Raw genomic sequence first — 23,083 nt, forward strand, 5'->3', positions numbered from 1 at the left:
GACCTGGGGCCTTTAACGCACCTATCCCTTTGACTGAGGTAGATTTTCTGCCCTCCCACTTCCCGTGCCCTCTTGTTTTGTATGGTTACGGTTAAGCCACGTCAATATTTTATATTGTTTTCTTATCGAGATAATAAGACAAAAAGAAATAGTAATATAAAATGTTGATGTGATTTAACCGTGATCACACAAACAAGAAGGCACGGGAGGGCATTGGAAGTGGGAGGGCAGAGAATCTGCCTCCCCCTTTGACAGCTTCCCAAATTTCAGCGTTTGAAAAAACCTAGTATTTCTATCTCCTAATTGAAGTCAGTTAACTTGGGCTTTCTGAGCCCACTTGATTTCTTCTTGCTTGAGTATTGTATGCATAGTTTTAGTGAGATTGTTCTCAAGTTCCAAATCTCTATTTGTTGCAATACTCCCATCCTTCATAATTTTATCTTGAATTTCAGTTAACTCCCGCATAATACCATCTTCTCTTCTTTAGATTTCCAAAAGTGTTATGGTTCCATTTTTTGAGCAGGAAGTAAAGGTTCCAGCGCAAGCCCTAAATCTATCCAAAGGGGAGAGACCATCCTCACTCTTCCAAGCTTCCTTCACAAAATCCTTAAACTTAGGGTGCAACAACCACATTGCTTCAAATGTAAATGGTCCAAAACACCCAAGAGTTCCCTGGTTGTTAAATCTTTCATTAGTAGTTAGTTTAATCTTTTTCATATCTAAATAAGAGTTTGAATATCTTCGACACACGTAATTATCATTATTAATAATTCACAATTCAAAATTCAAATTAGGGAATAGAAGAATGCATAGTTAAGAATTTTAATTAATTATAGGTTAATGGAGGGTAAAATTGACAAAGAAATTAAAAAGGATTTTTAGTGAAGTTGTTGCATGTTGAATGAGTTGTTAACACATAATCCTTTTAGAACCTTTAAAATAAGGATAAAGCTAGAAATATCAAATTTTTAAATCAAATTTGCAAACCAAATAATGTGTAACCAAAATAAAATAAGCTTGTTAATCAACACTCAAGTAATATTCAATCATCAACCACCACGTCATTTTGATTTACAAATTTGGTCTCCTTAACATTACCCTTAAAATAATATCATAGGGAAACCAAATTTCTAAACCAAATGATATGAATGTTGATGATTGGATTATTACTTAAATGTTGATTAACGTACTTATTTCATATTAGTGACACATCATTTGGTTTGTAAATTTGGTTTAAAAATTAGGTCTCCCTAGCATTATCTAAATAATATATGGTTGCTTTTTAGCCAAATGGAGAGGCACCGAGATAGCCGATTAAAGGATAAGACATTTGATCCACAATACGGCCCAAATAATCCCAATGACAAAACCACACTACGGGAATGAAAGATGACTATCATCAAATGACCACTCATAGCTCTAGATTGTCTACCGACAAAAAGAAAGATTAGCACATAACTTAAAGTACTTTCTGACAGCTCAAGCTAGTTAGCAGACCATACAACTTTATGGCGCAAACCTCCATAGACATGTATGTCCAATGTTAACTTAGATCTATGTGTTAGCCATCGACAAGAATAGAAATCTATAAAGGGGCAGAATACTGTTAGACCTAGCGGTCAAGTAAAGTGACTTTCGACCACTCTTTAACGACCACTACACTCGTTACATGTCAACCAGTAAATAGCTTAGATGCGCTCTATGTAAATGTAACTTCCTCTCCACACGCCGAGTAGATAATGGAGGAACATATTATAGGCCACGTCCACAAGTTCACCCATTAAATGATAGGACAATAGATAATTAAAAGTCAAGGAGCTCACTCAATGTTTATATAAAAGGGTCGAGTACCCCTTATAAGCAGTCGGATCCACAAGAGAAAAATTATATTTCACTGTTGTAAAATGCTCTAGTAAGCCACATTAAATATAAATCAGATTACTTCGTTGGAAGTAACCCATATTTAGAGGTGTACTTAAATTCTTGGAAATTGCCAAAAAATGACCCATTTTCTTAATACCCACATATAAAATCGGACCATGCACAAAAGCGAAATAACATAAATACCCACATATAAAATGTAAAAGCTCACAGATGATGACGTCATTTTTCTGATTTCGAAGAGAGAGATGTGAGCTTTGAGTTTTTGGGTTGGCTCAGATCTATAAGCATGTTATGTGCATGTCGTGTTCATGTTACTGGAAATAGATGATTTTTAATGGGATTTCCAAAATCTAAGTTCAGGTCAAAGATTTGTAAACTACAAATCTTTAAGGGTGCGTTTGTTGCACCGAACTAACTTGGACTGGACTAGCTTTAAGGACTAAACTGGATTGGTTTAGACTAGATTAAACTGGACTGACTTAGTGAGGCATTTGGTAGAATGCCGGACTAAAAAAAAGAATAGTTAACAACTATAATTTTATATCATTTAATACACATCTAATATTTTATTTTTTTATTCAAGCTTTTTCTTTGTGTTTTTTAGAGTGTCTAGAACACTCATCCTCTATTTGGACTCTCCCTGGGAGTTCCTTTATTTTATTCCTCGTAAGTGTCGTCCCCCAGCACTCATTTTTTCCATTTTTCCTGCAAAATCGTCCCTAAAGCTACTCTCTCCTCCATCTCTCCATTTTTCTTCGTACCAAAGCTACTCTCTCCCTTTCTCTATCCATTTCTCAGTAATTTTCTGGGAAAAGATTTTTTTTTGGGAATTTTTGGGAATAAGGAATAATTTTTATATGGGGATTGTTGTGTTTTTGTTTTGCAAATTTTTTTTTTCGAATTTTGGTGTTGAGATTTAGGCAGTGGGTGGGGCTAGGTTTCAGATCTGGGAAATGGGCTGGCAAACGGAGTTGCCCAGAAGCATGTTAGCAGACTTGCAACGTTCATAAAAGCATGCGATCGTCAGGTTTGGAGACGGGATTAGCAATCCCATGCTTTTTTTTTTTTGGGGCGGGGGGGGGGGGGGCGCTTAGCTAAGACCCGCTAGCCCTTGTTTTAGTCTAGCGAGTGAGAGTTAGTCTCATTAAATCTAGGCCATACCAGAAACAAACATGGAACTGGACTAATCATTAGTATCCAGTGAACTTTAGTGAGGGGAAACGAACACCTCCTAAGGGATTTCCAGAATCTAGACCCCCACATATCCCGCAATGCCGTTAATTACATGATACACGTCAATTACAAAATCGATACACGGTCTAAATATGGCATAAAAAAACCCTAATTTCTCATAGTAAAAACAAAACTCCCAAATTAAAAAAATTCAAAGCTCCAATCTTTGTCGTGACCCTCGAGCTCCAAAAAAATGACCCGTTGCATCAATAGGAAGTGCTAAGAAAACTAATAGAATTGAGAGAGAGAGAGAGAGAGAGCCGCAAATTGGGTAATTTGTAGAGAAAGAAACAGAGAGGAGAAAGTGAGAGATAGAGAGGGTAATTTGATCATTTCAAGGTGTAGAAAAAAAAAATCATATTTCTATCATATTGTTGTGCATGGCGTGTGCATACTCTATACATATTTGGTTTGTCATATTTCAGTGCTAAGATTAAGAAAATGGGTCATATTTGCAATTTCCCTAAATTCTTTTGTTCATAATCTAGCTTTACATCATAAGCCCACCAATGGTTGACCATTCTGGTTTTTGTTGGCCTCTTTTAAACGTTAACATGGATCTATATCTTTTTTTTTTTAATAAATGATAGCGTTAGTGGGTAAAGTTGTGCACGTTGACTGGATCTATATCAAAAAACCACCAAAAAAAAAAATCTCAAAAAGTTATTAATAATATGATAAGAGTAGTGTTAGGTAGGCTAAATTTGTATTCTAAATTTGCAAACTAAATTACATGTCATCAATAAGAAATAAGCACGTTAATCAATACTTAGATAATAATCTAATCATCAACTTCCATGTCATTTAGTTTACAAAATTTAGTCTCTCTATCATTACTCATATGATAATTCAAAACTACAATTACATTGTTATTAAACTAATAAAAAATATTGAGAAAAGTGATATGACAAAGAAAAAACTTTGCATTCTAAAACCATCTCCAAAGGAGATGTATTTAAATTTGAAGGCTTAAGTGGCTCATTGATATTTTTTGTAAATCTATTACCCACTAAAAATAGACTTGAAGCTGCTGTCAAATTCAACAACTCCCTCTGCTACCATTCCATGTCATGCCGCATATGAATTGGAATTTCGGTTTGAAAACACTAGTGCTGTCTTTTTTTACTGTTATTACTAATGTGGACTTTTTGACATATTTTTTAGAGATGCTCTAACCTGTTCATTTCATCTTTAGTAGAGGCACCTATTTTTGGTGCATAAGTTACAAGGAATTGAAAGGTTGAAGTTAGTATGAGGTATGGTGGTCATTCACTAAGTCATGCATTTATCATACTCTCTCTTTTGGATGTGACCATACAATAATATAGTTGCCTCCTTAAATTTTTGCTCGAAAATTTTATTGGGACAAAACCAAAGTGAAGGAGAAGAGAGTGCAACATTCTTCTGAATCATCGATGATACCTAGAAATAATTTAGCTTTCATGATTAAATGCCATTTCATTTTTTTATTTATTTAATTTTATTTCATTTAAAATAAAGAAAACTAATGAAAAAGGTTTGAAAACTTTGAGTTTTAACGATAAAGACAAAATAAAAAGTAAAATAAATAGTACTAGAATTGACCTTTTAGTGTAAAAATATGACTTTTCGTTAAAATAAATAGTACCGTGAGTTTTTCATTAAAATTCCCTTTAAAATAACCCAATTTCTGGCTTACTTTTGTCTCTTCAACTTCTAAAGAACTCGACCTCGAAGGCTGAAAATACCTAAACTTTATCATGTGGGTATGGGTCTAAGTTGGCATCACCATTTTTTCTTTTAATTTTGACGTTTTCGCTGGTTTTTAATAATTACAAATCATACTCAAACTGAAACCATGTATTTAGAATAATTTCTTTCATCCATGGCACGTTCAGGTTGGATACTTTCCTTTTACTTCTACATCTTCTGTAACCGATCCCACGAAATAGCATGATTTCTCATTAAACTATAAGTAGCTAACTTGACCATCTTCTTTTGTGTAGTTATCTCCTCTAAGAATTGCTTCTCAACTTCAACTCAATCAAGAAAATCTTCTATGCATTCAACTCCCTCAAAGCGAGAAAATTTTCCTAACATCAAATAGACGAGGTTGGATTCAGGCAAATCTTCCAATGCATCCCTCCTCAACAAAAGACTATCTCCACTTTCCAACCATCTTTGATTGATTTTGGTGTGTCCCAAAAGACCATCATCTCATTATCAACAATATTGAGACCCAAGGATTGTTGTGGTGATCCAACAAAATCCAGAACTTCTAATCTTTTTTGTGTTTTGAGTGAGAGTACAAAAGGGAAGTGTTATTGGCACTCCAAAGATCTCATTCTACACTCCTCACAAGTGTATTTTTCTTTCCTAATATAGAAAGTTTAGAGTGTAGAATGAGATTTTTGGAGTGCTAATGACAAGTCCCAGTACAAAATCCATTCTTGGGTTGTGTGCGGTGGCTGCCAATATTCTTTAGGGTTGTGTGTTTGGGTGAGCAATGAGCACCTTTGGGTTTGATTGAGAAAAAAAAAAAAACAACAGGAATAACCCTCAATGGCAGGCAAGTTTCTTGCCAACATGGTTGTTGATGCCTTCACCAGCCATGAACAAATTGAATTTACGACTTAATTTTCATTGTATTGCATAAGACAATATATACAAGATACAATCCTTGTTCTATAAGGTTACAATAAGGGACACACACATATCCTTCCTAATAAAGGATTTTAATATTTACAATATATTTACATGCCCTTTTTTAATACCATTCATGGCAACACTCCCCCTCAAGTTGGAGCATAGATGTTACACGTGCCCAACTTGACAAGTGAGTCACCAAAAGAGCTACCACACATGGCATGAGTGAGGATATCCGTAAGTTGCTCTTCCGAGTTCACAAATGGTATTGATACAATTTTCTTCTCCAGCTTTTCCTTAATAAAATGACGATCAACCTCCACATGCTTTGTTCTGTCATGTTGTACCCGGTTCTTTGCAATCTCCCATGCGGATTTATTATCACAATACAAGCTTGTCGCCTCCTTTGCTTTGAAACCTAGACATCCAAGTAACTTATGTAACCAAAGAACTTCACATATTCCATGTGCCATACCTCTGAATTTGGCCTCAGCTGAAGACCTTGACACCACGTTTTGCTTCTTGCTCCTCTAAGTAACCAAATTTCCGCCAACAAACGTAAAGTACCCAAAAATAGAGCGTCTATCAGTTACATTAGCTGCCCAATCAGCATCAGTAAATCCCTCAATCCTCAGATAACCAGAATTTTTATACAAAATTCCTTTTCCTGGAGCCGACTTCACATAAGTTAAAATCCGCATAACAGCTGCCATATGATCCACAATGGATGAGTGCATAAACTGACTCACCACACTTACTGCATAGGCTATATCTGGACGGGTATGAGCTAAATAAATTAGTCTTCCTACCAGTCTCTAATATCTGCATTTATCCACTGGTTCTTGATCCGGATAAATTCCTAAGTAATGTTTCCCCACAATGGGAGTATCCACGGGTTTACACCTAAGCATACCTGTTTTCTTCAATAAATTCAGAACATATTTCCGTTGAGACAAGAAAATACCTCTGGACGAACGAGCAACTTCCACACCAAGGAAATACTTTAAGTCACCTAAACTCTTAATCTCAAACTCAGTAGAAAGATTCTTCTCCAATTTGACAATTTCATCTGAATCATCACCTGTTATTATCATATCATCTACATAAATACTCAAGGCTGATACTTAATCGTTTCTCCACTTCACAAATAAAGTATGATCAGAATGACTCCGATAATACTTATTCTTTCCCATAGCTTGAGTGAACCTCCCAAACCATGCACGTAGTGACTGCTTGAGCCCATAAAGAGACTTCCACAATCGATACACTCCTATTTTTCCTCCGTTGCTATACCCTAGAGGGAAATCCATATACACTTCTTCCTCCAAATGTCTATGAAGAAACACATTTTTTACATCAAACTGTTTCAGTGGCCAATTCAAATTTGCAGCTAGTGAGATAAGGACTTGTACCTTATTCATCGTAGCCATAGGAGAGAAAGTTCCTTGGTAATTAACTTCGTACGTTTGAGTATACCCTTTTGCCACCAACCTTGCTTTATACCAGTCAAGTGATACATCAGCTTCGTATTTAACAGTAAAAACCCATCGGCACCCAACTGGTTTCTTTCCCTTTGGCAACTCAACTACTTCCTAAGTATTATTTTTCTACAATGCTCTCATCTCTTCATCCATTGCTTCGATCCATTCTTGACTCTTCAAAGTGTTTTCTACCCGAGTTGGTACCTGAATTGAATCTACATTATTTACCCATGCTTGATGTTCGGATGAAAGATTTTTACAGGACACATAATTGGCTATGGGATACTTCACTTTTCCATTTGGAGAGAACCTGTCAGAAGGTACACCATGATTTTGCCTTGGTGGCAATTTATATGTACTTATAACATCATTAGTTACATGAGTATTATTAGTGCTTACCTTATGGATATCCAAAAAAGATGCATTGGACGACCACACTATTGAGCTAGAGAGAGGGGGAAGCTTCGGTAATAGTTGGCTGATCACCAGTGCACTCCCCTTCGATAGCACCAACACACGGACTAGCAGTCTCTTCTTTGGTGAGAAGCTGCGGGATACTTGGAACAGGTGCAGTGATAACCTGCTGTCTACTCGCAACAGCATGCTTGGCAAGAAGAGACCGAGCATCATCACCTGCATCACTTGGCACACCGTGCACTCCCCCTGAAGACTTTTCCTCTTGTACATCCAACCATTCAAGAACACCATCAAGATCATAACTAGAACTATCCCCCTTTGTGATTGAAAGGTGGTGATATGGTAGTATAAAAATATTTAGACTCAGAAAAGGTCACATCCATGGTGATATACATGTGGCGAGTGGCAAGGTGGTAACACTTGTAACCTTTCTGGTGTGATGCAAAACCCACAAAGACACATAGAAGAGCACAAGGATCCAATTTACTATGATGAATCTTGTGAATATAAACATAAGCCACGTAGCCAAACACTCGATGAGTGAGAGTATTGGTACAGACAATCGGAACATGCTCTGTCAACATTTGGAGTGGAGTACAAAATTCTACAACCCGGGATGGCATGCGATTGATAACATACACGACATAAGTGATGGCGTTTAGCCAAAAACTCTTGGGCATGGACCTACCAATAAGCAGTGCATGAGCAGTTTCCAAAATATGACGGGTTTTCCTCTCAGTAACCCTTTTTTGTTGTGGGGTGTACAAGTAAGTTGTCTCATGGAAAATTCCTTGATCACAGAAAAAAAAAATTAGAAAGCTCAGAGTTAATATATTCTCCCCCCTTATCAGTATGAAGAACTTTAAAACGGAGGAATATTAAATAGCCACCATCTGAGAAAAAGACCGAATAATTGTACTTACATCACTTTTATGTTTCAACAAATACACCCATGTCATACAAGTGCAATCATCAACAAACGTGACAAACCACTTAACTCTTAAAACTGTATTAACGGGTGAAGGCCCCCAAACATATGAATGCACAAGCTCAAATGGAAGCAATCTTTTATTCATACTAGAAGGAAACGAAGCATGATGGCTCTTAGCAAGAATACAGACTTCACAATGTAAGTCTGATTCATTTATTTCATGAAACATACGAGGCAACATATGCCTTAAATAACCAAAAGAAACATGTCCTAACCAACGATGTAACAACCAAACTTCTTGCAGATTACCAGTACGGGATGTTTGAACTGCATTAGCTCTGCTAGGAATGACGTCATCCACAAAGTACAACCCCTCTCTCTTAGTGCCACACCCAATTATCTCCTTGGTCTGAATATCCTGAATCAAACAAAACAATGGATACATAAGTACAACACAATTTAATTGCTCAGTAACTTGGGGAATAGATAATAAATGGTGAGACAACGACGGAACAAGCAAACAGTGGTGGAAAGAAAGAAATGGTGTGAGGTCCATTGTGCCGGCCCTAGTCAATATGGTAGTGGTGCCATTTGCCGTGGCAACAAACTTTTGATGTGTCATTGTCATATACTTAAATAACCTTTTATCAAACGTCATATGATCAGTTGCTCCAGAGTCCAAAATCCAACCTGTATGGTATTCAGTACCAAAGGCTAAAAGAACACGCCCATCAGTATCTGTATTGGACGAAGACTTACTGAGATTGAGTCGGGTGAACAAGGCTTGACTTGGATTCCCTTGAGTAGGCACGACAACTTTGTTTCTAGTTGTTATGTCAGCCATAGGTGGACGCCTTCCACTAGCCTCGCTAGAAGCCCGCTCTTTAACACACAATTTCTTCTTCAATTCCGGAAAGCATTCAACTACTCCATATTTTTTAAAACATCTATCTTCCGTATGACGGGTTTGCCCACAAAAAGTACACTTCAAATCATCTTTATTCTCTCGAGTGAAAGGGCGAGAATTGGTTGATGGAGATGGGCCCTAGGGTCGGCCAGAAGAAAGAGGTCGTGACACCATAGGCACCCGGGGGGTTTCCTCCTTGGTTCCCAACGGTACTACCTTTCATTATAGTAGCATGACATTAAGCTTCCCACCTAACTACTGAAAACACTTCCACCACAGATGGTAGAGGCTGAGTTCTCAAAATATCACTACAGACTTTGTCAAAAATATCATCGAGGGCTGCTAAAAAAGCATACACATGGTCTAGTTGAATTTCTTCCTGAAGTGTCTTCAAATTAAGAGCACAGTCCATCTTAATTGATCTTCTCTGATCAAGTTCTTGCCAGACAGCTTTAAGGTCGACATAGTATACACCAATAGGCCGCCCTTCTTGGCGAAGTCGGAATGACTTCACCTTCAATTCATAAATCTGAGAGATATTCGATCCATCATAATTCGTCCTGGTAACTTTTTCAGCAATACGAAGATGAATGAAAAAACCCATGATAGTAGGATCCATGGAGTTTATCAACCATCATTTCACAATTGCATTCCCAATCTCCCAAGCATCATATTCGGCACTGCCTTCATTGGGCTCCTTAGTACTCCCTGTCATGAACCCTTTCTTTCCACGCCCAACAATATGCATCTCTAATACTTTGGATCAAAGAGGGTAATTTGATCCATTGAGTTTTACGGTATTTGGTACGTTTGAAGCATCACTTTGAATAACCACAGGATTGACAACTGACCCGTGGGTAGAGCCAGATGCCCTACCCTCCAATTTCAGCACATCCTCTCCTTTGTCACTCACCATTAATCACAATACACACCACACACACGGTGCGGAGCAACAAGCACACATTTTTGCTGCAAGGATGCACAAACACCGAAGTTTGTTGTGGTCCTTGTTTCCTACGATAGCAGCATGGGCAGTCCGGACTTGCTGCAGAGACGCAGCATAGATCTCAGATGTGCAAGGGTTTTTCCTGCTTTTACTGTAACAACGACACGGTGGGAACTTTTAGGGTTACGCTTGGTTCAGATGCCAAATTGAATCTACAGCTTAATTTTCATTGTATTGCTTAATAGACAATATATACAAGATACAATCCTTGTTTTATAAGGAAACAATAAAGGACACACACATATCCTTCTTAATAAAGGATTTTAATATTTACAATGTATTTACATGCCCTTCTTTTTTAATACCACTCACGGCAACAGAACATACCCCTAGAAAGCTTTCTAACATATGTGATCTCTAGGAAAGTCATTTTGTAAATTAAGCATCTTGCAAATGCTCACTTGGTTTTGTTTGAGTAATAAAATTTTAAAAAAAAAATTGTGCTTATGACTTGGCAGATAACCTTCATCTATATATCTGTATTTGATGATGATGATGCGTAAATTATCTAGAAAATTCTTTAATGGTGGAATGTAAATTATTCAACTTCTCCAAAATATGTAAATAAAAATGTATGTTTGCATCTTTTGGAGGTGGGTTCGGGTGGTCGAAAAGAGAAACATAAATGATATCCCAAATTTATATCTTTCTCATTAAGGTAGAACTTATATTTACATCTTATAAAAATATAATGTGAGACATAAATATGAGTTTTACAACTCAAAATTTGCAATTCTCCATTTAGATGCTCTTATAGCCTATAGTTGTAAAATGCAGACCCTCTTATTCTTTCGGATCTTGATTAATTAAAGTAAAAGGATTCACTCACTCACTGCCCATTGTTGACTCCCATTTATTTGTCTACTAATCTAGTTCATTTTAATTAAGCACCATAATCATAGATTTGTACTTTTTCAGGTTCATAAAAAATTTGTCGGTGCTCCAAAATATTCCGTATCTTAAATATTTTATCATGTATATCTTTATTTTAAATATATGTATTTTTTTAACAAACAATATTATTTATATTAAAATTAATAAAAATGTGATTCAAATTTATTTTCAAAAAGAATCGAACTTGAAACCTTCTACCTACAAACGAAAGAAAATATTTTTAAAACGCGGTACTGAGAAAAGCTCGCTACAACCGTAGTTAATTTTGAACAAACCTTGTTGTCACTGTCACACTAACCCATCTCATGCACTGTGGTGTCAGGGCCTCATAAGTCAAATAAAAAAGGACAACGTTTATTTATTTTTATATACTTATTTCCATAAAAATTGATAGACTTTTCGCCTACATTTCTTTTCCGATAAATTTCTAGCTACTTTTTCTTGACTGAATCTGACTGACCCATCTCACCATCTTTGTCCCGTTGTTCTCAGTCCTTGCTTGCTTTTAGGTTCTGGGGTTTTACTGTTTCATTGATTTCAGCAGAGGCAGAGAGAGGCAGAGAGAGGCAGCCATGAATGCTCTTGCAGCCACCAACCGCAACTTTCGACATGCAGCTCGCATTCTTGGTCTGGATTCCAAGCTTGAGAAAAGCCTTTTGATTCCCTTCAGAGAAATCAAAGTAAATAATTTCCATTTGCTTCTCATTCCATAAATTCTTCGTTCTTTTTTTCTTTTTCCTCTTATTTTGTTCATAATTTTTTGGGTTTTTATGGTGTTTGATTTGCAGGTTGAGTGTACTATTCCGAAAGATGATGGCACTCTGGTATCCTATGTTGGATTCAGAATCCAGCATGACAATGCCCGTGGCCCAATGAAAGGGGGAATCCGTTACCATCCTGAGGTTTATATATCCTTCTTTCATTTTATGTCAACGTTGTTATTTTCCATGCGTATCCCTCCAAGTTTGTTGATTTGGGGTTTTGGTTTCTGGCCTAATCGAAAAGTTGGACTTAATCTGTTGATGTTAGGATTCCAATTTATGGTTTTTATTGTAGATTATATTCATTCATCTGGTTTTGATCTTTTGGTTATATTTATAATTCGCTCAACTTTGATGGCTACATGTTCTCAATCATTGGGGAAAATTTAAATTGGATTCGCGGTTCCACTGTCATAGTTTGGCTCAATTTCACAGTTCGTCTGTCAAACCTGTGTTTCTGTTTATGATGAGTATTATATCTGTGTGCTTCAAGACATTTGATTTAACAAAGAGGGTTTTCTTAGAAATGAGATCAGATTCCTTCTCATTATTTAGAAAACCTGTGAAGGGGAGATACATGGGTAATGCTACTTCTGTCTGTGTTTGATTGGTTTTTGCCAAAATTGATCTTTTTCTAACGAGTGAATAGTGTGTTCTCCAAACTACTATTGGTTTCTATTTCAGGAAAATGTCTTTAAGCTGCTTGAGAAATGACAATTGTGTTACGTAGCATTGTTTTTATGTCCAATAATTGACTGGTTATAAACGCCTTATGAAACGGCATTGATTGTATGTATAATGTAAAGCCCAAACATCGATTGTGAGATCATTGGATGTCTTTGGTTGTCGTCTTGTTGATAAGTAAAGTTTCTTCTGTTATGTATTTTCCTTTTCAGCACATTTATTGTTGTATTGTGTAACCGTAGATTATCTGTTTCCCTTTGAGTTGGCCCACACCATAAATTTATAGAACCTTTTAGGACTATGCAACAATTGGAAGGGGAAACTGGATTGAGATAGCAAGTGCGGGATATATTACCTAGACTGTGCTCCATGGTGAGTTCCACTTGTTATAGCAACCCATGTTGTTCGTAGTACTTGTAACTGGTATGTTCAATATTGCTAGCGAGTCAATGGAGTAATTAGATGTAAAAATGTCCTTAACAAGTACTACTTCTATCAATGTTAATAAAATTCTACTTGGGCACCATACAAAGAAGGTGCTGCTGTTAGCAGTAACTGCGATAAGAATTCAAAACATAATATATGTTTAATGGTTTTCTATGTATGACCACAAACCCACAAATGTAGAGCACCATAACTGTTTTATTTTCAGAAAAGTATTCAACTGACCTTAAAACACAGTGGAATTATTTACCATTGATTTTTCTGCAGAGTTAATTCTTCATGCATACAGATTACCGTTCAATGAACTACATTTGTCCTGCAGCAGTTCTATGCCTTGCTACATGTTTCCTTTATTCTTGTGTTTTTAATTAAGTGAGAGGATCCTCACCGGATCCTCAAATCACATCCGTTCATCTTACATTGTGCGGTTAGAAATCATTGTAAATTTTTTTATTTAAAATTGAATATAAACAGTACCTGACGAAAACTAGCCGCATGATATATGATGAACGGATGTGATTGGAGGATCCCTGGGATCCTCACAAAGAGGATCCAGCGATGATCCTCTCTCTTTAAATAATACGAGAGGTTTCTCGAATATATAAGGATTGTCTCGTGCATTACGTTTTATGAGAATTCCCTCACATAAATCTTAACTGGGTTTCACGTATAAACTACTCTTACGGTCTAACCTGTGAATCCTCTCGTAATTTATGCATTTAAGCCATCTTAATATGCATCGAATACTGAAGTAGCAAATATTCAATGGTGCAAGGTTGACCCAGATGAAGTGAATGCTCTAGCCCAGCTAATGACATGGAAGACAGCTGTAGTAAACATTCCTTATGGTGGAGCTAAGGGTGGGATTGGCTGCAACCCGAGGGACTTGAGCGTCAGTGAGTTAGAACGTTTAACTCGTGTTTTTACTCAGAAGATCCATGATCTCATTGGAATTCACAGGGATGTTCCTGCCCCTGACATGGGAACTAATTCCCAGGTATCCTGTTTCCTTTCAAAGTAAATTGAGAGTACGGTCTTTGTTGGTCGAAAATAATAAATATATTGTTGTCTTTGGTGTAAACTACACATGCTTAGTTCTTTAAATTGTACAGACAATGGCATGGATTCTTGACGAGTACTCAAAGTTTCATGGGCATTCACCTGCAGTTGTGACAGGAAAACCGATTGTAAGTACCGCACATCCACAGACGGTTTATAATTATGGTCACTGGATAGAATCAAATCATCATGATTCTAAAGAATTTTATTTCTTATATTCGTTGTGTTTCCAATTCAGGATCTTGGGGGTTCACTTGGAAGGGAGTCTGCGACTGGACTTGGGGTGGTTTTTGCAACTGAGTCTTTACTTGGTGAATACGGAAAGTCAATTTCTGGTATGAAGTTTGTTATACAGGTATGTCCTAAATAATGATAAAATTTTATTTTCCAAGGCCATATGTGCGATGACATGAATATGTGTTCGGCTTCTAACTTTGTTGATACATTTTAGGGTTTTGGAAATGTGGGCTCATGGGCAGCCAAGTTGATCCATGATAGAGGGGGTCATGTCATTGCTGTTAGTGACATCACAGGTGCAATTAAAAACCCTGCTGGAATCAATATCCCAGATCTTCTGAAGCACAAAGATGGCAATAGAAGTTTGAAGGAATTCCAAGGTGGAGATGCTATGGACCCAAATGATTTGCTTGTTCATGAATGTGATGTTTTGATTCCATGTGCCTTAGGAGGAGTTATTAACAAGTATGTACCCTGCTTCTTTATTCATTAAGAACATCATAACCGGACTTTCTAGGAAATTTTGTGTCAAAATTGTTTGTATGTTTTCCCTTTCTTTCCTACTGTTTGATGTTGATGTATTCAAATTTATATTTAAGGGGAAATGCAGCTGATGTGAAGGCAAAATTCATAATAGAAGCTGCAAATCATCCGACTGACCCCGAAGCAGACGAGGTAACAAGGACAACTGCATTTTCTCAACTTAAATAAGCATACTGGTTGCTGAAATCTCCTACTTAGGTATAAAACCCCTCTGCTGCAGATTTTGTCCAAGAAGGGAGTTGTTATTCTCCCTGACATATATGCAAATGCTGGCGGTGTGACGGTGAGCTACTTCGAATGGGTTCAGGTAAAAAGAAGCTATTGCGGTGTGTTGTAAATGCCTATTATCTAAATCAATATGGCTTGAAGTCCTCCTGTCTATTGTCTGCAGAATATTCAAGGATTTATGTGGGAAGAAGACAAGGTTAACTGTGAGCTTAAAAAGTACATGCACAAGGCCTTCCTTGACATCAAGGCATTGTGTCAAACTCATGACTGCAGCTTGCGAATGGGAGCTTTCACTCTCGGGGTGAACCGAGTCGCACGTGCTACACTCTTGAGGGGTTGGGAAGCATGAATGAAGTCTTTTCATTTTAATTTTCTCCTTTTGTGCCCATCAAATGCTTCTTCTTGACATCAGTCATGCAATGTAATGGGAATCGAAAAACCGGATACTCGAGCAAACAGGAGAAACCAACCTAAGAAAGAAATAAAGGTACTTTAGTTCATTTACATTAGTATTCTTTTGTGCTTTTAACACATTTTCTTATTAGCTTCTCATGTGAAGTGTGTCCATAAGCTCGGCAAGCTTTAGCTACCGTCACTAGCCTTAGCAGCAGGAACACCTATAACCCTGGTTTACTGAATTCAGGTTTAAGCCTTGTGAATCAGTGCAATAAACTCAAAAAAGAAAAAGAAAGCATGTGTATAATGATGATATGTGCAAAATTGAGCCAATTTCATGCTAGATAGCAGTGCTGTATGCAGAGGTGTAGGATTAATTCACTGTCGAAGAAAAAAGAAACGATTACTCTTCAAAATTAATCGTCATTCACGAATAAATCCTTGTTCCAAGTTTTCTGGGAAACAGGGCAGCTGCCAAAATATGGAGAAATTTTTAGTTGTGACAGGAACACGAATGGTACACCACGTGTTTTTATGTAAGTGGTGGAAAATTTTATTTTTTAAGTTATTAACTTTTTAACACACATATCCCACCATTTATATAACGACACGTGGTGTACCATCCGTGTAACGGTCACACTGAAAAATCTCTCCAAAATATGAGGGTTAAACTTCTAAGCCGAAACAAGAACACAAAACAAACTTGAACTGCGATTTGTTGATGAATGATTCTGAAATTTATCCACCTTATCTGTACTGAATGCAGTTAGATCTTTCTAGGTGACATCTAAAATCAAGTTTCGTTCGCTTTTGTCACTCATACGACCATCTGGTATATGCTTGCTGCTTGGAGACCCCTTTTCCCTTCCTCCATGGACAATTTGAAGCAGCCATCAATCCTAGCACATTTCTCCTATTCGACGGAACTTCTGAACTTTCAAAATCTTCATGCAATTGTTTATGAGAAAGTGATTTATCCATGCATTCCTCTCATGTTTGCTTCACATCATGTTCTTGCTGCTTGGAGACCCTTTTTCGGTTCCTCCATGGACAATTAGGACCAGCCATCAATCCCAGCACAATCGTCCTGTGTGACGGAAGTTCTAAACTTTCAAAATCTTCTTCATGCAATTGCTTACGAGAATAAGATTTATCTAAGCATTTCTCTCCTGTTGGTTTCACATTAGTCTTCACTGAGTTCGATGATGATGGAAGTCATGAACTTTCTTGACCAAAATTCCTCACCTTCAGAGCAGCTTTTGGTCCACAGAGATGAGGGAAGTTGCGAATAGCTGATACTACTTTTCGAGAAAATTCATTGGCTGCAGTTATCTCAAGATCATTTCCATTAGAAACAGAAATGGACCCATCAGGCGGCGAACAAAGATTTCTATTGGACAGAACAGTCTCTGTATCTTCCTTTGGAGTAGCCACACCAAGCTGACCTGGGCTCTTCAACAAACTACGTATTTCATTCAGCATAGTAGTTGAAAAATCATCTGTCTCCACAGTACCAGAAGCCATACCAGTCATCAGGACAGTCTGATCCACCTTCTCAGCAGTACCAACAGAAGCTGCCTCATTGACAGGTCTCAAATCGTTTAGCTCATGCAGATTCTTTGGGAAATCGGGTATTTCACGCTTTAAGGCAGTCACAGATTCATTTATCTCCATGGTACCAACAGCCTTACTGTTCGTCAAGCCAGTCTCATCCACATGATCAGTCAAAACAGTCAGATTTTCAACCCCTTTTCCATCACCATTATTATCCCGGGTAATCAAATGCTCAGCATTACCAACAGAAGCTGCCTCTTCAACAGGTCTCAGGTTGTTTAACTGATGTAGATTCTTCGAGAATTCAGGTGCTTCATGTTCTACGGCTGTTACTGATTCAATTGTCCCCGCAGTACCCACATCCTTGTTATTGGACAAGTCAGTGTTATCCACTTGACCACTTGAGCGCATCATTTTTTCAACTGCATGCCCATCACCATTTTTATCCCCACTAGCCAAACTTTCTGTTGGTACACTCACAGAAGTAACCAGAGAAGCCCTCAAATAGTTTAACTGAGCAAAATGTCCACTCCCCGGGGGAAAATCACGAACAGCAGAGATTATCTCCCTGTTGAACTTGGGCAACTTGGTCTGGACAGAGCACTCCATGGGCAATTTCCTCAAAATGACAAGTATTAAGCGAATCAGTTATTTTCGATGATTCCAAATGTTAAACCGCCTCTATGATCCCCATTCCAACTCCCAACCCAATGGAATGAAATTCTCCAAAGCCCAAAGCAAGAGCAATCATTAAAAATGCACGCATTCGCTGAGGTCAAACAATAAAAGCTACAAATCTCACAATGCACAAGATTACTTGTACAACAAGACGTTGTTTAAAGCACTCAAAAACCCAAACCCAGATGCCATCGAAACTACTCATTGACCATTCAAAAATTGCAAACATTTCGAACCAAATATCTAAGCTTGGAGAACCTCCATACTTCTAAAATCAACAAAGCAAAAGATATATCAACGTTTTATCAACCCAAGAATCCAATTTTCATCATAAAAAAGGGGGCTTTTAAATCCTACTTATTGCCCTCGATTCTTTTGTTGTTTCTGCTTCAAGCCCTCGATTTTTATTGCTGTTTTCAAGTTTTTGGAGGGGTTTTGCTTAATTTTCCCTTTAAAAAACCCAAGAAAACCTGGAAAGCAGTCTAATATTAGATAATGATGGAGAAAGAAACATTCGACCAAAAAAGGAAATTCAAAGAACCAAAGTAACGCCTGCCCAATAAGCAAACACATTTGAAATTTCAAGAACTATATATATACCTGGTAGTGTTGTAGTGTGAACGGTTTCTTTCTTCAAAGCACCCAACTGAAACGGGAAATTCGTGTAGAAACGGTGAATGGTTTCTTTCTTAACGGATGAAACTTGAAAGCGGGGTATGCTTCGTAAAAGGATTGCAAATTGGAGGGCGAAATGGATATTTTCGGCTTCACTGAATCAAAGGCTTGCGGTCAAATCAATGCACGGACGAAGTGTAAATAAGCCTTTCTACTTTCTGAGGGGTAATATTACCATCCGTTGTCTTATTTCTCCATCTACTATTTTTAATAAAAATGTTCTTAATAATAATGGTGGGTAGGGTTTGATATGTGCGGCGAAAAGAGGCTGAGAAAGATTTGGGCTACAATCGACAAAAAGGTTTGAAAAAGGAACAAGTGTTTGCTAGACAGAGGAGAAAACGACTTCGGGTGAGGTCTACGATTTTCACAGAAAAGGAGGAAGAAGAGTGGTTTGGGATCTGAGGTCTCTAATTTGGGCCATAGATATGGAATTCGGTGAAAATAGAGGGTGGGGATCTAGAAAAAATCGGGGTGGCAGATTTGGGGTTAGTAGGAAGAGATATTATGAAAGGGATGTCATCAGTTTAAGGACATGCGTGGTTTGAAAGAAATGATGAATGTCGAAGTCTTGCATTTTTTTTTTCTTTTCAATTTTTATTTATTTAAAGAGATATTAGAGTTAATTATTTAAGAAGAGTACGATATTCATCAATAATGAGAGGATATGTACAATGCTAAGACTGGGGTGCATGTTAAGGGCCTCGATAAAAACCTTGACATGAATTTAACCCGGTCTAAGGGAAAAAGAGCGTTCCGCACCAGATTACAAAATGAAATTACTATCCTCAAATGGAGAATCTAAAATCAAATTTGGTGTTTCCTCAAGCCACATCAAACAATTGATTACGGTCAAGCTATACCTTGCCAAGCGATGTGCAACATTATTGGCCTCCCGATTGCAAAATGAAACCTTCCCCTGAGGAATATTATCCATCAACTGACGGGTATCATCAAGGACAAGACCAAGTTGACCCAAAATATATTAGGGTTGTTTGGGAATAATAATGGGTGGGAAAATAACATTTTATGATGGGTGTGATTATCATGTGGGTGGGAAAATAAGACACTAATGTGGGTCCAGTAACACTTGTTCACATTAATTTGATTGTATTTTTTTTATTTGGCTTATGAATCTCCATCCGCATATTCCTAATATTTAACGATAACATTTACACAGTCCACAGTATTAAAAGAAAAAAATTAGGATCCAATCCCTAATATTTGACGACAACACTTGTTTTCAGTTTTTTTATTTTTTTATTTTTAATTTTTTTGTCAAAGCCCCTTGACTTTAAACACCTGAGCATTTTACTAATAACATACTTTCATGTCAACTTTCTTTTTATTTACAAAAAAATATAATTTATAATTTCTTCCACATTATCACATACAAAAGATTGAATAGCTTTTATAACTGCAAATCCCATATCTTTCATGAAACGAAGGCAATTAATTAACGAAGTGGTTAAGATGCATATATGATATATAAATGTGCAATTGGTGAAGCTGCACAGCGTTAAATTTGGAATAATCAAGACAAGTCTGGGGCTGGCTTGGACAACTCATTTAATTTCCGTCTATTCAAAGTTCAAAAAGTAGCGTTCCAATGACTTTTTCAACAGAAATATCCCTTGCAGAAGGTGCTATCCAAGTCAAAGAGTCCTCCAGTTCACCAATATCTGAATCCATTTGAAGATAATTGGACATCTTGAGCACAAGACTGTTGTTGAGACCAGGCAATATTGCTGAAGAGCAGGTGTTTCTGAATTCTGTTGGAAAGATGACATTCTTCGAATCAGCGACAAAGAGGTCTAGACTCTTGGAGCAACCAAATTCTGTAAGAAAATCGGCCAGTACAGGTAAATGTTTCCATGGCCCGTTGAAGGCAGTCGGAAATTGTATGTCCCAGAAGTCCAACAGTAAGATGGCGGCCTCCCCTAAATTTGGAGCTTTCAAAGAAATCTTGGACGTTAAGTAACCACAAAGGAAATATATAGAATTTAGATTCGGAGTATTGATCGTGGCCTCCAAACTACGATGAGATGCAATTAAGCGTAAGTTTTTCAGGTGATGAGCATGAATGTTGATATGTTTCAAGTTATGAGAATCGCGCAACATTATCCGCTCAACGTGAAGAAACTTTGATGAAACAAATGTAAAAGATTCAAGATTTATTGTCTCGTCAACTTGAATATCTTGAGCCTTGCAATACTTAACTTCCAAGAATTTGAGACTGTAACTTGAAATATAAAACATGGAGAGTTCGTCTTCTTGATTGTCTTCATAAGAACATGAAGTTAATGACAAATATTCAATACAAGGGCACTCCCAAATTAAGGAACTGAGGGCACGCTCATCAAACCGAACTCTTTTGAGGGACATTGTTTTCAAGGAGGGAAGAAGCTGGCTTATACGATCTATATGACGTCCATCGTTGGCACTGCGTATGTCCTTTATCTTCACATACGCCAGACGGAGAGTAGTTAAAGATTTTGCAACGAGAAAGGTGGTTCGAGATAAGCCGTAGTAGTTTTCGTTGACATGCCAATCCCTTCGAAGGCTTATATCTAACTCTTTGACGTTTCTCTCTAACGAACAAGTTAATAACTTATCAACGATGTTAGTGTCCTCTCTAAACAAGTAGCCCGTCATATGAAGCCTCAGTTTAAGTAACGTGAGCTTCTTTTGCTTATCATTCTCACAAAATCTCAAATACCTTATCAAGATGTTGTTGATGAACTTTCTGTGTTTATCACCGTGCTTGTCTCGACAAAAACCAACGCTTTCCTCGTCGAAATCTAAGACGGAGCTCGAACACCACACACCTTCCCATTGCTTGGAAAGAAAACTCATACGGACGGCAGCTTTGGTGGGAAGAACTTGGATGATTTTTTGCGTAACGAGGTCAGGTAAGTGAAGGTGTGCCATGACGTTTCGGCTACGATTGATCTTCTTTCTGTATTTGGGTCGGGGGTTTGTGGATGGAAGACTAAATCTATTTATAAATGTTGGATTAATTAATATCCTTGAAGGATACTAAACCGCAACTAGTACGAATTCATGTTGGTTAGGGTAAACCTTTGTCCTATACAATTTGGTAAAACCGTTCATGTTGGTTAGGGTAAACCTTTGTCCTATACAATTTGGCAAAACCGGCATCCTTTTGTACCTTAATTTCACAAAATATTAGGGTTTCCTGACAAAATGAAACTAGCCAATTAATATCAGATTAATTCTTCTAATATATATTAATGTGCTGGCGGAGTCTTTCACTGCTATTTCTTGAAAGCATATTTACATGAGTCATTTTCTAGCGGATGCAATCATAAGTATAGCGCTTACTAACTATTTAAGATTTTGATATCTGGGATCACATGTTGCCTACGAGGGCACGAAATGCTTTCTATTTGATTGTATTGGAACATGATGTAATTATGGCTTGTGTATTTAATAAAGTTTATTTTCGAGATATTCTATATATTTTAAGAATTTTGGCAGTATAAGAGTTCTTATTGTTTTACAAGAATCGAGCAGAAAATGGGTGACAAATTAGTCCAAACCAAATTCTTAATAGAGTATAACAATCAGAGGAATTGTAATTTTGAGTTATGCATGTTTATTTTGAGAATTATTAATTAATTGAAGGATGTATATATGATACATCACTCTTTAAGAATATTGTGCTGTTGTTTGGGAGATAGGTCTTGAATTTTGCGATCAATTTTACGGAGAAGATAAGGTTGCAGGGCATGGCATTGGTCGCTAATCTATGCAGCAGCAGCAAGGTTTCGAATTGTTAATTAAGCACCACCAGCAAACCATGCTGGTTGATAATGCCAAAATCGCATCTATGAGAGTCAAATTTAAGATATCTGATTTACAAATAATGAGGTGTGCCACTAAACCATACTACTAAGTAGTCATGTATGGGAACTTAGTTTTTGGACAAATTAAATATGAAATGGTTTGTTTTCTCTGTGGGATTCTTTTTAATTTGGTAATCAATTGTGACCTATTTCTCGAGTCATTTGGTGGAAAAAGCTTGTTTGAAACTACATTTAAAATGTGCTTTCACATAGAAATTTTTATTAAAAATGTTGGTGTTAACTAGGCTTAAGTTTGGCATAAGGGATTCTAAGTGATTTGGTAGTGGATGAGTTTGGCCGTAGTGGTTGGGTTTCATGTGTAGGAATATGGTAGGCTTGTGGCTAAGGCTTGGGTGTTTGGTATTTTTACAATAGTTTTGGTAGGAAAAGACTCGAAGGCAAGAGAGTGAGAAGCTTGGGGTTGGCCTTGTAGCTGCTGCACGAAGGATTGCAGCAGCCGTTAAAAAGAGATTTCATGCAGCTAGGAGAAGATGTACTTCTCTATGCTTGCAACTGAAGGAAACCCTCCCCCTCTCCATTGATTTTTACTCTATTTTTATAGAGGGTAAAGACTCTT

At 37.3% G+C, this 23,083-nt stretch overlaps 3 protein-coding genes across 3 annotated transcripts; 1 reads left to right on the top strand and 2 right to left on the bottom strand.

Moving 5' to 3' along the window:
• The first annotated feature begins 11,668 nt into the window (after window positions 1–11,668).
• On the top strand, window positions 11,669–15,843 carry LOC137723127 (glutamate dehydrogenase 2). The gene is made up of 9 exons (XM_068462296.2): window positions 11,669–12,058; window positions 12,167–12,280; window positions 14,043–14,264; window positions 14,380–14,454; window positions 14,565–14,681; window positions 14,778–15,028; window positions 15,163–15,238; window positions 15,327–15,413; window positions 15,498–15,843. The coding sequence occupies exons 1-9, from the start codon at window positions 11,951–11,953 to the stop codon at window positions 15,681–15,683; spliced, it is 1,236 nt and encodes a 411-aa protein (XP_068318397.2). The 5' UTR covers window positions 11,669–11,950; the 3' UTR covers window positions 15,684–15,843.
• A 587-nt stretch (window positions 15,844–16,430) lies between these two features.
• LOC148697330 (uncharacterized) lies at window positions 16,431–18,618 on the bottom strand. The gene has a single exon (XM_088692384.1). It carries the CDS (start codon window positions 17,891–17,893, stop codon window positions 16,946–16,948), a length of 948 nt encoding a protein of 315 aa, XP_088548510.1. The 5' UTR covers window positions 17,894–18,618; the 3' UTR covers window positions 16,431–16,945.
• A 1,452-nt stretch (window positions 18,619–20,070) lies between these two features.
• Window positions 20,071–21,568, bottom strand: LOC148697331 (F-box/FBD/LRR-repeat protein At1g13780-like). Its single transcript, XM_088693207.1, has one exon. It carries the CDS (start codon window positions 21,566–21,568, stop codon window positions 20,222–20,224), a length of 1,347 nt encoding a protein of 448 aa, XP_088549333.1. The 3' UTR covers window positions 20,071–20,221.
• Window positions 21,569–23,083: the final 1,515 nt, after the last annotated feature.

Source organism: Pyrus communis, chromosome 4 (assembly GCF_041283825.1).
Source record: "Pyrus communis isolate YQ-2024b chromosome 4, ASM4128382v1, whole genome shotgun sequence".
In the NCBI taxonomy this organism is placed as follows: Eukaryota; Viridiplantae; Streptophyta; class Magnoliopsida; order Rosales; family Rosaceae; genus Pyrus; species Pyrus communis.